Raw genomic sequence first — 12,940 nt, 5'->3', positions numbered from 1 at the left:
TTACTTTTTGTCAAGTAAAATAAATAAACGAATAAATAATGCATAAGCCTGTTATGAAGATCACTTACTATAGGAAGAGGAGAAATTAAGGTTGCAATCATAAGCAAACTTTAGGCGCATCCAGAGGTCCTTTTGTGCTGCACTTTCTGGGCTCAGATCTGGGCTCTAAAGCCGTGTGTGTGTGTGTGTGTTTAATCCTGGTGCTTTCCCTGGGAAAACTCGTCTTGCTAGATCAGAGCAAATGGCAATCTACAGAAAACCCAATTGCCATTTGCTCCAATTCAGTGGTAAAATACATGTTTTCCCCAAGAAATCGTCAGGATAATAAAAAAAATAACCCTGCTCAAATATGGAATTTTAAAGCCCAGACGTGTGCCTAGAAATGCGGTACAAAAGGAAGTTAGATGAGCCCTTACTTGGAAATAAACACAGTTAAATTACACTTACACAGTTAAATTACATGCATATGATTGCCCTATATGTATATATTTCATACATTAGTGTACTCATTCAAAATCAGATTTACAAAATTCCTTTTGGCTGATAGGCTGATACACTAAATCAGTTGCACTCAACAGAAATTTAGGCCTATCAACTTTATCTGAATCAGGACTTTATGCATGTAGTAGTTGGTTTAGAAGTTGGCTGTCTTTAAAGCTTAGACATTCCCATGACCCATTTTCTATTTCAGGGCTTCTGTGCCTATTTATAGATCACAAAAAATGTGAGATTAATATTGTGAAGGAGCTCTGCAGAACAGCATGGCAACTTATCTCCAGATCACATGATTAAAAAGAAAATTACAGTGGTGGCTTGACAAACCCAAGGCCCTATTTGGATTGTTTGGAGACTCGATGATGTTTTACTACTATAAAAATAGGAAGAGAAGGAGCATTCCAGCAAGATTCTCACATGAAGTGAAAAGGCTAGCTTAAAAATAAAAAAGCAGAAAGAGGGTATAAAAAGAAGGATGCCTCCAATAATGGTCTAACAAGGTCTGCCATTAACAATAACCCTTTTCTCAGGAAACTCAAGTCTCTGGTGATAAATAAGAATCACAACAAGACAGGATGCATATGGACCCAGCTGCTGAGCTGAAGGGATATGGGAGGCAAACAATCTGTGCTCCATTGTCTTAGCATGTCCTTTGCAAGACTTATTTGTGCAATTTGAGCTTGGAAGGGGAAGATCACAAAGTTCACAGCTCCTTTGCTCCGCAAAGATGGAGATTCTCCTCCGCGTTTTTTGGCAATGGGTGCTTTTGGGACTGATGGTCCAGCCCAGCAAAGTGGGGGAAGTCCTGTGTCCTGGCACTGCTTGCTACACACTCCACTTTGGGAGGCACAGCTGGATGGAGGCTCAGCGAAAGTGCGAAGACAATGGGGGCAACCTGATGACTGTGAAGAGCCAAGAGGAGGCATCGCTGGCCTGGCAACTGCTGGAGAAGATGCCCAAGGAGGGGGCTGGCACAGGCATGAAGGTAAGACTGTGGATCGGGCTCCATCGGGAGATGGGCAAATGCTACCAGCAGCATCAGCCACTGAAGGGCTTCAGCTGGGTGAAAGGAGGCGAGGACACCAAGTACTCTAATTGGGAACGGGAGCCCCTTGGAACATGCACAACCAAGAGGTGTGTGACCCTTCAGAGGGCTCCTTCCTCACTTCAGGAACTGGCCTGGGTAGACAGCCACTGCAGTAGTTCAGCTGTTGGGCTGTCTGGCTACTTGTGCAAGTTCAGCTTCCAGGGCATGTGCCGCCCGCTTGTTTTGGCGGGGCCAGGTGTTGCCAGATACACCACCCCTTTTGGCATAGCCACTGCTTCCCTTGTTGCTGTGCCCCTTGGCTCCACCGCTGAAGTGGCATGTGGTCCTCAGGGGGAGGAGGTGCCAAATGACTTCCTCATGTGCAAGCCACAGTCTAACAGCAACGCCTCGGAATGGAGCAGCCCCGGCCCATTCTGTGCTTCTCCCACTTTGGGTTGCAGCTACAGCAACGGGGGCTGCGAACACGAGTGCCTGGACTTGGGCAGGGGCTTGTTCCAGTGTGTTTGCCACGCCGGATACCAGCTTGCAGCAGACCGCCTTTCCTGCGTCCTCGTGGACTATTGCAGCTCCAGCCCGTGCCAAGGGCACTGCATGCCAAGGCCTGGCAGCTTCAAATGCCTCTGCCCTCAGGGTTACATGTTGGCTGATGATGGGCTGCACTGTGTGGATGTGAACGAATGCAGTGCTTCCCAAAGCCCATGTGGACAGATCTGTGTTAACACAATGGGCAGCTTCACCTGCCTTTGTGAACCAGGCTACAAGCCTGCCGGTCCTGATGGCCAGGCATGCCAGGACATCGATGAGTGTGCCAGGGGCATGCCATGTGACCAGCTTTGTGTAAATACACAAGGCTCGTTCCTCTGCTCCTGCTACCCAGGCTACCAGCTGGAGGGTATCAATAGCTCTTCTTGCCTCGATGTGGATGAGTGCCTGGAAGAGCCTTGTGAACATATGTGCATCAACCACCTGGGCAGCTATCAGTGCTCTTGCAGATCAGGCTGGACTTTGGCAGACAATGAGATCTCTTGTGTCCCAGATGTCATAGGCAGCGCCTCCTTCCTACCCACCCATGGAGAGAAAGAACTGAGAAGGCCAGCTAACCTCCATCCGTCTTCAGAGACACCAACCTTGCTGCCTCACTCTTCAATTCAAGCTAAACTAGAAGGACCTCAGGATTTTACCACCCACCCAAGTGTGCTGAGCACACCACTAAGTACTGAAAATCAGGCTGGAGACATGAGAGACCGTGACAGTGGCAGCTCCAAGCAGCTCCTATATTATATCTTGGGTGGCATCGCTGTTTTGCTACTGTTGGCGCTTGCCCTGTCCTTGCTGACCTACAGGAAAATGAAGGCCAAGAAAACCAATAAGAAATCGACGAGTGCTGCTGATAATTACTCTTGGGTGCCAGATCAGGGGGAGACCAGGGCATGACACAATGGTTACATGTTGTCAATGCTGTGTTTCTGTTGTGGCCGTCATGTTGAGATGGAGGCAGGGAGGAAAGAGAAGATCTCTCTCTCTTTCTCTCTCCCTCTCTCTCTCTGTGTATAAAATGATGCAAGAACAAAAATGCATATATCGGGGAAATGTACAAATCGCAACAGCAACATTCTTACTGGGCCATCTGAAACTCTAAGGGTTCAGGCAGAAGTAGGATTTTAAGAGCAACCACGGCAGGCTCTGCATTTGTAGAATAATTCTAGCCAAGCATCTCACTTTAGAGAGGTACACAGCAGCAAGCCGAATGCTGGATCAACCTTACCTCACCAGCTTCTGGTATCTTCATTATTATTATTTTTTAAAGAGCAACACATAGAATCGTAGAGATAGAAGGGACCCTCCTGTACATTTCTGTATATGTATATGCCCATCTATCACTTCCCCTGCTTCCAAATCAAAACATTTGGAGAACAATGGTTGCAAAATTACTCCAGGGATTGGGGGAAGGAGACCTGTGGGTGATGTGATAGAGCAGAATCACCCTGAAAGCTTGCAGAGACAGATCGGCAGACGATCCTCAAACTGTCTCCACAACTCTTAAACCATTGCTTCTATTTCACCCTAAGTTAACAAACTTGTGCCCCATCCTTAGGATACCCTATAAGGCTTGAGTTTGACTAGAATTAGATGAATTCAAATCCTATAACTATAGTTTAAGCAGCCTGTGAAATTAGCTGTGTTTGAATAAGTTGAAATCCAAGCAGGACCACAAGAAGCGACTGCACTGCAGTCTAGGCCGTTCTGCATTCCAGCCAAAGCATTTAGGATAGGCTGAAATATTCCTTGGAGGTGACTGGGAATCCCACTGTAGGTGTAGAATCTGTAGAAGCCTGGGGTCTTCTTCCATATCAGTGCTAGGATGTTCTTGGGGACCTCTCTGGGCTGCTTCAGGGATCATGTTGTCATAATAAGGACCATGATTGGGTGCAAAGAGGGAAGTAGTTCTGGGGAATACCAACAGAAGCTTGAAACCTAGTCACTGTGAGATTAATTGTAGTAATTGTTCAGTGCTGAGTAAACTTTGTTTTTGTTCACGCTGCAGTTTCCTGTTGCATCATTTTATGAAGTCTGCAGAAGCAAATATTACTGTTGAGTTTCTTTTATTTTTATATTTAATTTGGGATTTGCAGCATTAATTATTCTTTAATAATAAGCCCATCAACAACCTGCTTAATGTACCCTAGGGATGGGGAGGGCGGTATCCAAGGTATGAAGGTGATGTTCACACCTTCAGAATCATCCAGGTCTGAACAATCCAGGCCAGTACAGGGACAATGAGAAAGATTTGCCACCCCCTCTCTTAATGCATGTGCAGCCTGGATGATTCTGAAGATCTGACCATGGCCTTATTCAGGCTTTGACAAATGGCACAAAGCTCTGTTAAATATTTTAATATTTGATACTGGGGCCCTATTCAGTATTAGCAGTTTTGGTGCTTTGACAGCTACCCTCCCAGATTTTTCCATGGAAAGCCATTTCTATAAATAATATTTCTATTGGTAATTTATTTACTGAAATATTCATATAGCCAAGTGAGCATTAGTATAATGGGATTTATGTTTTGCCATTAAATCTACATGGTCAATGTTTTTGTCAACACTGTTATAGGCACTGGACAAAATTAAGCACTTCAAAGGCCACTTGATTTCTACTGCAGATAATTAAACACATGCTTAACTCATTTATCAGAATCCATTAAACTGACTTCATGGGCTTGGATCATTGCCATTCAGCTGCTTAAGGTGTGTTTAGCACAATGAAGTTTCTAATGGCCCACCAGCTACATCCTGTTCCTTACAGTGGATAGGAAAACGTTTTATTGCTGTTTTTCCTCTCTGTTGGCCCTATTGTGAAGTCAAGAAAGTACCGTATTAAGGAAATGTTATGACTCTTAATGTATTTAAGGGGTACCATTACCTTATTTGTGTATAACTGCCAATATTGTGCTTTGGCAAAACAGAATATGAAAAAAAAAACTCCCCATTATAGCTTAAATCAGATGCTTGGGTTATAGCATATGAATACAAAATTAAAATATGTACTTATGAACTTTGCTAGGAAGTGGGACATGCTGATTTAGAATCATGACATTCAGGATGTCCTTTTCATGTTGCTTCCCAGGTTCAGCCCATCCCATCTTATCAGCATTTGCATTTTAGCTGCTTTTGATGTTACTGATTCTTCCCCTGAATTAGAGGTGATTTTTAAAAATGGTCGGCTTCACCCCCTAAAATGTCACGTTCTATTGAGCCCTTCAGTATAATAGAGTTAATATCGTCCACAGAATTGTAGAACCCAGCCCCTGCAATGCAGGAATCTGTGACCCAACATGACCCAACTCCAATTGAATGAGAAATTTGCCTCTGCATCACCAGATTCACCAGTGATTCATCTCCATCTATATTAGCAAATTTACATCTTGCATAACTATTTGGCTTTTGCTTTGGAATTTCTTGTTGTGGGTTGGGTTTTGTTCCTCCCTCCCCAAGGTGCCAACCTTTCTAAGAAATGCCAAACACATTCCAGAATAGTAACCATCCTGCTTGAATTTATTGTTGGGAATTGGAAAAGAAGAAACACAGCCTCTACCTATATATTATTCCAGAAGGGGTAGATATGTATCTTGAACCCTATGTGAAGGATTGGGGAGGAGTAAAGCAGGTGGCAGGGAGATACAGTGGGGAAGTGGTGAGCAGGAAAGGGGTTAAGTGCCCTCTTTCCTGCTGCTTTCCTGCAAAACTGATTCTCTCCACCTGTGTTTCAAGATGCACATTTGCATATAATGTGTAGTTTAGCCCTAAAAATCATAGAATTGTAGCGCTGGAAGTAACCCTGATGGTCATCTAGTCCAAGCCCCTGTAATGTAGGAATATGCAGCTGTCCCATATGGAGATTGAACCTGCAACCTTGGTGTTAACAGCACCATGCTCTAAGTAAAAGATGTCCAGTAGGGAGTGCCCTCCATACTTTGGTGTCCTGGAGGACAGCAGCACCCACTTATCAAGGGCTCACAGTCATCTTTTGAGAGTCCAAATGCAAAACAGCAGAAAACATGACCAAGAAAATCCTGAAATCTCTACCACCTGTTCCAAATTTGTACAGTTCTCTTGCAACTCCTGACTGTCCAATTTCTAATGGCTTTCCCACTTATTTAGGTTGAGAATGTGATGTTTAGTTGCCAATAGCATTTTATAGATTGTATTTTTATATTATAAATTTCCTTGGGATCAATGGATTGAAAGTGGTATACAAATTTAATGAAGAAAACTAACTAACTTCTGTCTGGATGTTTCCCATGGGATGGCAGGAAGCAATCGTGAGGACCAGATTGCTTGATGTAGTTATTCCAACACCAAGATGCCCAACGCCAGGGCTTGGCAATGACAGCAAGGAAATTAACTTGCCAAGTTCGCACAAATGCTTCCACCTCCCATTTGAAGAGGCTTGAAAATCCTTGATAGCGGTCCCTGAAACATTTGAAATGTATGTTCTTTCTGCCGACTGCAAAAAAAACAAAAACATTTTGTGTACCCTTTTCATTCCTTCTACTAATCAGTCCACCCCTTGCTGAGCACAGAGCTTCTACAGCACAGGTGCCTAGGAGTGGGGTGGATTGTGCCACATTTTTGTCAGTAACATGGAAAGAAAAAGCTGATCTTCTAAAAGAAGAAGGGGGAGATCCCTAAAAGCCAAATCTGACCAAAATATTTTCTTCCCACTGACAACAAAAGAAAAGTGATTTATCTCAGATTCCTGAGTATGCGTAAAATGCAAATACAAAGATTGTGGCAAAGGGAAAGTGAGAGGAAGGAGAGTAAGAAGAACACTGTCTGTCTGTGTTTACTAGCACAGATTTCTGAATAGTCAGGGCAAATGACCCCCATGTATACACACAGACATGCAAAGAAGGACCCCGTGGACTGGGCCCAAAGGCTTGGGCCTGGGGACAGGTAGTGGTGGTGGAGGAAAGACGTGTGCAGACAGACACACATCTCTATCTCAGGTGTGACCAATGGATCACCGAGTTTTATCTGACTTGTACCTTTAGGTGGAAGAATAATTCTTGGAAGCTCCTGTGACTCATTCCTTCAATTGATATGGAAGGTTAGTCTCATCTTCAGTATCAGATTGTGCCAAGGGATAAGGGTGGAATGAAATTATCTCCTTAAACCCATCTTAATAAGATATTATAGGATTGCCCGAACACAACCAGTATATCATTTTTATTGCTTATTTGATTGACTTTGTTCTCTGCTGTGTATTAACTGAAACATCCCTCACTTTACTTCTGGGCTAAAATGCTGCCTGCGTACTCCTAATTCCAAATAAGACATGTGTGTATAGGAAGATTCAGCAATTGGTGGAGCAGCAGCACAAAGGAATTCTGAAACCGGAGCAGTGGAGAACATCTACTAAGAATGGCTCTTTGCAGGCCCGTCTTTCCTATTGGGGCTACTGGCGCAATGCGGCAGGGTGCCAGGCTCTCAGGGGCGCCCCAGTGAGTGGGGGAGCTGCACGGCTTTGCCAGAGGCCTCCCCTTTCCCTGCACGCCGGCCACCATGCTGTGCTGGACCCTCCAGCAGTGCTCGTACGTGGACCTGCAGGAGTCAGGACTACCACTGCAGCCACGCCTTGGCGTCGGCGAGGAAGGGAGCCAAGCGAGGGAGAGCGGGAAGGGCGAGGAGGCAGCGGCAGCAGATGCAGCCTGAAAGGAAATGAGCAGCCGAGCCACACAAGTGAAGGGAGGGGAGGAGGAAGTGGAGGTAGAAAGAAAGAAAAGTGTGTGTGAGAGACAGAAGTTGCCAGGCGTGTAAAAAGGGTCGTGTGCCCAGCAGCACTCGCTTCCCCATAGTGCACACAGCCAAGCACTACCACGTGCCGAGCCCCCGGGAGCCACTCGCAGCCTCCGCGCTGGTTTATGCCCAACGGATAAAAGAAGCCACGCTCATATTGGATATGGGGGCGGACCACGCATGCCCCAGGAGAGGTAGCGGCTTAGCAAGGTGGCTCTCGGCTCCCGCGCACCAGCTCCCCGTCGCCTTTTCCTCACCTGCCCTCCATGTCTCCTCCGCCATGGAGGGCAGCGGGTGGGCTCACCTGCAGGGATAGGGAAGTGCGGCTCTGCCAAGCGGCTGGGCTTGGGCTTGGAGCGAATTGGTGCCTCCCGCTGCTGCGCCGCGCTTGGTATAGCCCTCCATGCCCCGCAGATACCATGCTTCCCAGCCCGATGGCGGGGAGGAACTTGCGAGGAAGTCCTGAGAAAAACAAAAGTGACTCGCTGCCGCCGCTTAAGTGGAAGGCGGAGGGGAGTTTGTGCGCTGCTGCCCATGTGAGAAAAAAATGTGCAAGCACAGTGGAGCTACCTGGCCCTGTTGCAGGAGATGAGTAAGTCAGGGCGAGGGGGGAAAACATCAACTTACATCAACACGCTTAAGGTTGCGCTGCTTAAGACCTAACCCGAAAAAGGAGCGCCTTGTAAAGATTTAAAAAGCGGGTGGTTTATATTGCCTACACAGCGATAAAGTGAGCACTAGACGAGGAGTGGTCATAGAATTGTAGAGTTGGATGAGACCCAGAGGGTCATTGTCTTGGTATAGTGAGAGGTATTGGGGAGGGGCAGGGTGTGGTTGGCTGTGTGTGGTTGGAGGCAGTGGGGTTTGTTTGCATTTGTTGGGGGGGGGAGGGCTTGTTGGGTTAGGTGATTCATATACTGTCGGTGGATTCTTGTCGTTGCCTTGTCGGGCTGTGTATGTGATAAAGGGGAGCCATAATGAGGTGAAGGCGTCCTCTTCTATTTGTCCCCCCCTGTAACCTCACTTCTCGCAGTGAGGGAACCAGCACAAGAAGCCTCAGATTTTGCAAAAGTTTATTTGTAGGCACAACACCATTACAAATTTGTTGAGTTCTTTAGTTAGGGTGGTTGGTGTGTTTATGGGGTCTGGTGTCGTGACCATCAGGTTGTCTGCAAAAGACCATAGTTTGTTGGTTTTAGCTTTCATTTCCATACTCTTGATTTCTGGGGCTGATTGGAGTCAGATTGCTAGGGGTTCCAGAGCCAAGATGAATAGGAAGGAAGACGGTGGGCATCCTTGTTTTGTGTCTCTTTGGATTGCTATGGTATTGGAGTCCATATTGTCAATTCTGCATTTTGCTGAGGCTTGGGTTTGTAGGAAGGGTTTGTAGGGTTTGTAGGAAGTTGGGGCCAAATTTCATGTTAGTAAATTATGCTAATAGATATTTCCATTCTAAGCAATCAAAGGCTTTAAGGATGTCCAGGGACATGATCGTCAGTAGGAGTTTGGTCGTTTTGCTGTGTTCTGTCAGATTCAGTAGTTTCCTAATGGGGTTTGTTATGTTGTGGAGGGACAAACCTGCCTGGTCTGGGGCGATTAGTTTGTATAGGAAGATTTTTAGGGAGTTAGGATTGATGTGAATATCTTATAGTCTTAGTTTATCAATGAGATTGGGCAGTATGGTTCTGTTTTGAGGCTATCTTTGAGTGGTTTGGGGATAGAGACTATTTTGGAAGAGGTCCAGGTTTTGGGGGTGTCATTAAATAGGCAGGTCATATAAGGCATCGGGGTTTCTTTGATTTTTTTTTTTTGTAGAATTCTGCTGTATAGCCATCCAGGCCTTGGGCTTTGTGTGGTTTCAGGTTTTTAAGTACCATCTCTATTTCCTCTGGGCAGTTAAGGTTGGCATGGTCTACCCTTTTAGGAATCTTCTGGTTTCCTGTTCAGGTGGGTTGTGGGAGGTGTATGGATTGGCGTGAAATTCAGGAAATTCTGACGTTATTTCTTTGATGGAGGATGTTATGTTACTTTTTTTAGTGACACAGTGTATTCTTGTTTTGAGTGATTTTTTTCCTGCATCTGTTTGCCAATAGTTGGGAGTTTTTCCCTCCTTATTTGTAAAAGCGTTATTTAGAATATAGGATGTTAATCATGTTGTTTTATTGATTTCTAGAGTGTCAATTTCCCTTCTTTTTCGTTCTATGAGCTTAAGGAGTTTTTTTGGCTCCTGTTTGTTTGAAGTGTGATGAGAGGGTCATGTTGTCTTGTTCTAACTGACGAATTTTTGAGGTTTGTTTTTTTAATGGATGCCCTCTCCTTTATGCAGGCTCCTCTGGTGACCACTTTCATTGTGTCCCAGAGGAGGGGAGTTGTTATGTCGCCCACATCATTATCCTTAAATTGTTTTGGAGAGTTTTCAGGAGACTCTCTTTAGCTACTTGGTTTGTAATTAGGATGGGGCTGAAGGACTATGATGAAATAGTTTGTGCGTCCTCTCCTATTTTCAGGGTAGTTTCTACTGGGGCATGGCCTGTGATTTTAATGTTACCAATGTTTGTTGTTTCTACCAGGAGGCTCAGGCCTTGTGTGAGCAGAATGCTGTCCAGTCTGGACACTGTGCTGTGGCATCCAGACTGGAATGTGTGGCCGCCTCCCTGGTTGTCACATTGGGCACCCCGATGGCAGCGATGGCAGTCTTGGCAGCAGTCTTGGCAGAACGGAGACCAGCCAGGCAGTGCAGTTGGTGCTGGTGGTCCTCAGAAGCTCCGCACAATATTTCCGAGAGTCAAGACGATAAGGGGAGAAAAACGGTCTTGCTGGATCCATCTAATCCAGAATTCAGTTTTCATCAGCGCTCAGCAAAATGCCAATGAGATGGCTCACAAGCAGGGCACAAAGGTGGGTGATGGCCTTCCTCTGATGTCTGTACCCTGAACGATATACTGCCTCTGACCATGGAGATTGTATTTAATTATCACCATTGAGAGAATGACTTCTCATAAAACTAAGAGTGAGGAGGATAACAGAGGTTGCTCCTCCATGCCAAGGTACAGTTTCAGGGTAGCCACAACCAAGAAGCCTTTCATGGGACCATAAAGACCACAGTAGAAAATGAGTAAAGCATTAGCCTGGGTCAGACTGTGGTACATATAGACAGTGGACAATTGTTGCTGTCTATATGAAGAATCGGTGCTTGGTGGTGCCAAGACTGAGGCTGTAAAAGACCCCCCCCCCAATAAATGCAATGGACTCCCTCCCAGCATCAAGAGAATGGAAACTGGAAAAGTAGGAAGCCGAAGCTTGATGGCATTAACTGCTAAGTGTAGGGGAAACTGGCTATATGGCACTCTTCCTGTCTAGACATCTACTGGAAAGAGGGTTCTGCAGTGATAACCCTTTTCACTGTCTAAAATGCTACAGGAAAGGAATATATGAGCTGCACATACCATATATTTAAAGCACACACTACACCCCACACACCCCGCAAGAATCCTGGGAACCATTGTCTACCCTCTCACAGCACCTCACAATTCCCAGCCCCCTTAACAAACAGAGAGTTTCCAGGACTCTCTAGTGGAGGAAATGGACTTTAAACGTGCTTTAAATGTATGGTATGTGCAGTCTTGGAGTTAGATGTGCCATGGGATTATTCAGCATTTTATCTAACAGAACTGCTCTCTGTCCTGGTCAGATGCCAGTTCCCTCTCTGGTGTTGACTGCTAGCTTGTGCTTTTGGGAGGAGTGCTCACTCCTTGGCAGTCCTTGCAGCTCCTCTGAATCATTCCAGACCACCTCGCCCTTGGAGATGGAGGGGGGATTCCCAAACTTCAAAATTCCTTTTCTTTCTAAACGTCTACAAACTGACACAGGCAGCTTTCTCCTATGAACAGTATCTTACAAAAAGCACCATTTACTCAGAGGGTGCCATGAGGCATCTTGGGAGGCAAAAAAAAGCATCTCTGCCATTGCACAAGAGGGGACTGAGGGCAAATGTGACAAGGTCCACAGCTGCTGCTGCAGAGGCTCTGGCAATGAGAAACACTGGGGGTGGGGGGGAAATACATTTAGCATTAATATCACAGCCAACAGCTGCAACATTAAGAGCCAACATGAAGCCAAGTTTGGGGGGGCGGGCGGATGTATTGTGCAAGACAGACTTTCTCTCTTGAAAGTGTTTCCACGCTTCAGGCAGCAACTACGGTATGTTTGTTGCAACTCCCCTGATGCTTGCTGTAAGATGTACACATGTAACACTCCCTAGAGCTTGAGACTCATAATCTCAGGGTCGTTAGGCAAATGATTCCTGCATTGTGACCCCTTCCAACTTTACAATTCTATTATTCTATGTGCGAATGAATATATGCATCCCCAAACAGGCAGGGAGAGCACTCAGAAATGTACATTTCCCCTTCATACTTTTATGAGAACATTGATGCGGCAACACTCACCGTAACCACGACAAACACAATGCGTAATGTAATGTTGTGTAATGGATGAGGTATCTCTCTGGATTCCCTTTTACAAGATTGCGTCCAACAAAGAAAGATACATAGCTATTCTGTGCACCAGAACGTGGTCTGTACTGTGGTGCACATGCACTTCATTCACCAATAAGAGGAGCTCTGATGGATCAGGCCAGAATCCTGTTCTCACTGCAGCCAACCAGGCCTGGAAGCAGCCTCAGATGCCGGAGGTGGTATAAAACTGTAATGATTAATAGCCATTGATAGCCTTATCCTCTTTGGACTTGTTTCAACCCCTTTTTAAGCTGCCTAAGTTACCATCTTTCTGCATCTTGCAGTAGTGACTTCCATAGTTTAACTATGCACTGTGTTAAGTTCTTCCTTTTGTCTGTCCCAAATCCTCCAATATTCAGCTTCAGTGGGTGGCCCCTGACTTCCACTATTATGAAGGATGAATAGACAACAACTCTCCAGCCACTTTTCTCATGCTGTACATAAGATTAACACCCTGGCCAGCACCTCTTTAATCTTTTACCCTTGGGCAGGAGATATAGAAGTATAATCAGTCGTCCCAACAGGCTAAAAAACAGTTTCTATCTGTGGGCTGTTAGGCTGCTGAATGGAAAATAACATAGTGC

At 45.6% G+C, this 12,940-nt stretch overlaps 1 protein-coding gene across 1 annotated transcript; it reads left to right on the top strand.

Moving 5' to 3' along the window:
- The first annotated feature begins 917 nt into the window (after nt 1–917).
- CD93 (CD93 molecule) lies at nt 918–4,080 on the top strand. Its single transcript, XM_035101280.2, has one exon. It carries the CDS (start codon nt 1,223–1,225, stop codon nt 2,975–2,977), a length of 1,755 nt encoding a protein of 584 aa, XP_034957171.2. The 5' UTR covers nt 918–1,222; the 3' UTR covers nt 2,978–4,080.
- The last annotated feature ends 8,860 nt before the right edge of the window (nt 4,081–12,940 follow it).

The sequence above is a fragment of the Zootoca vivipara genome, chromosome 8 (assembly GCF_963506605.1).
Source record: "Zootoca vivipara chromosome 8, rZooViv1.1, whole genome shotgun sequence".
Lineage (NCBI taxonomy): Eukaryota > Metazoa > Chordata > Lepidosauria > Squamata > Lacertidae > Zootoca > Zootoca vivipara.
This window is presented reverse-complemented; position numbering and strand designations above follow the sequence as displayed.

Excerpts from the sequence above, each read along its gene's own strand:
- CD93 (XM_035101280.2), top strand. The coding sequence starts at position 1,223 with ATGGAGATTCTCCTCCGCGTTTTTTGGCAATGGGTGCTTTTGGGACTG.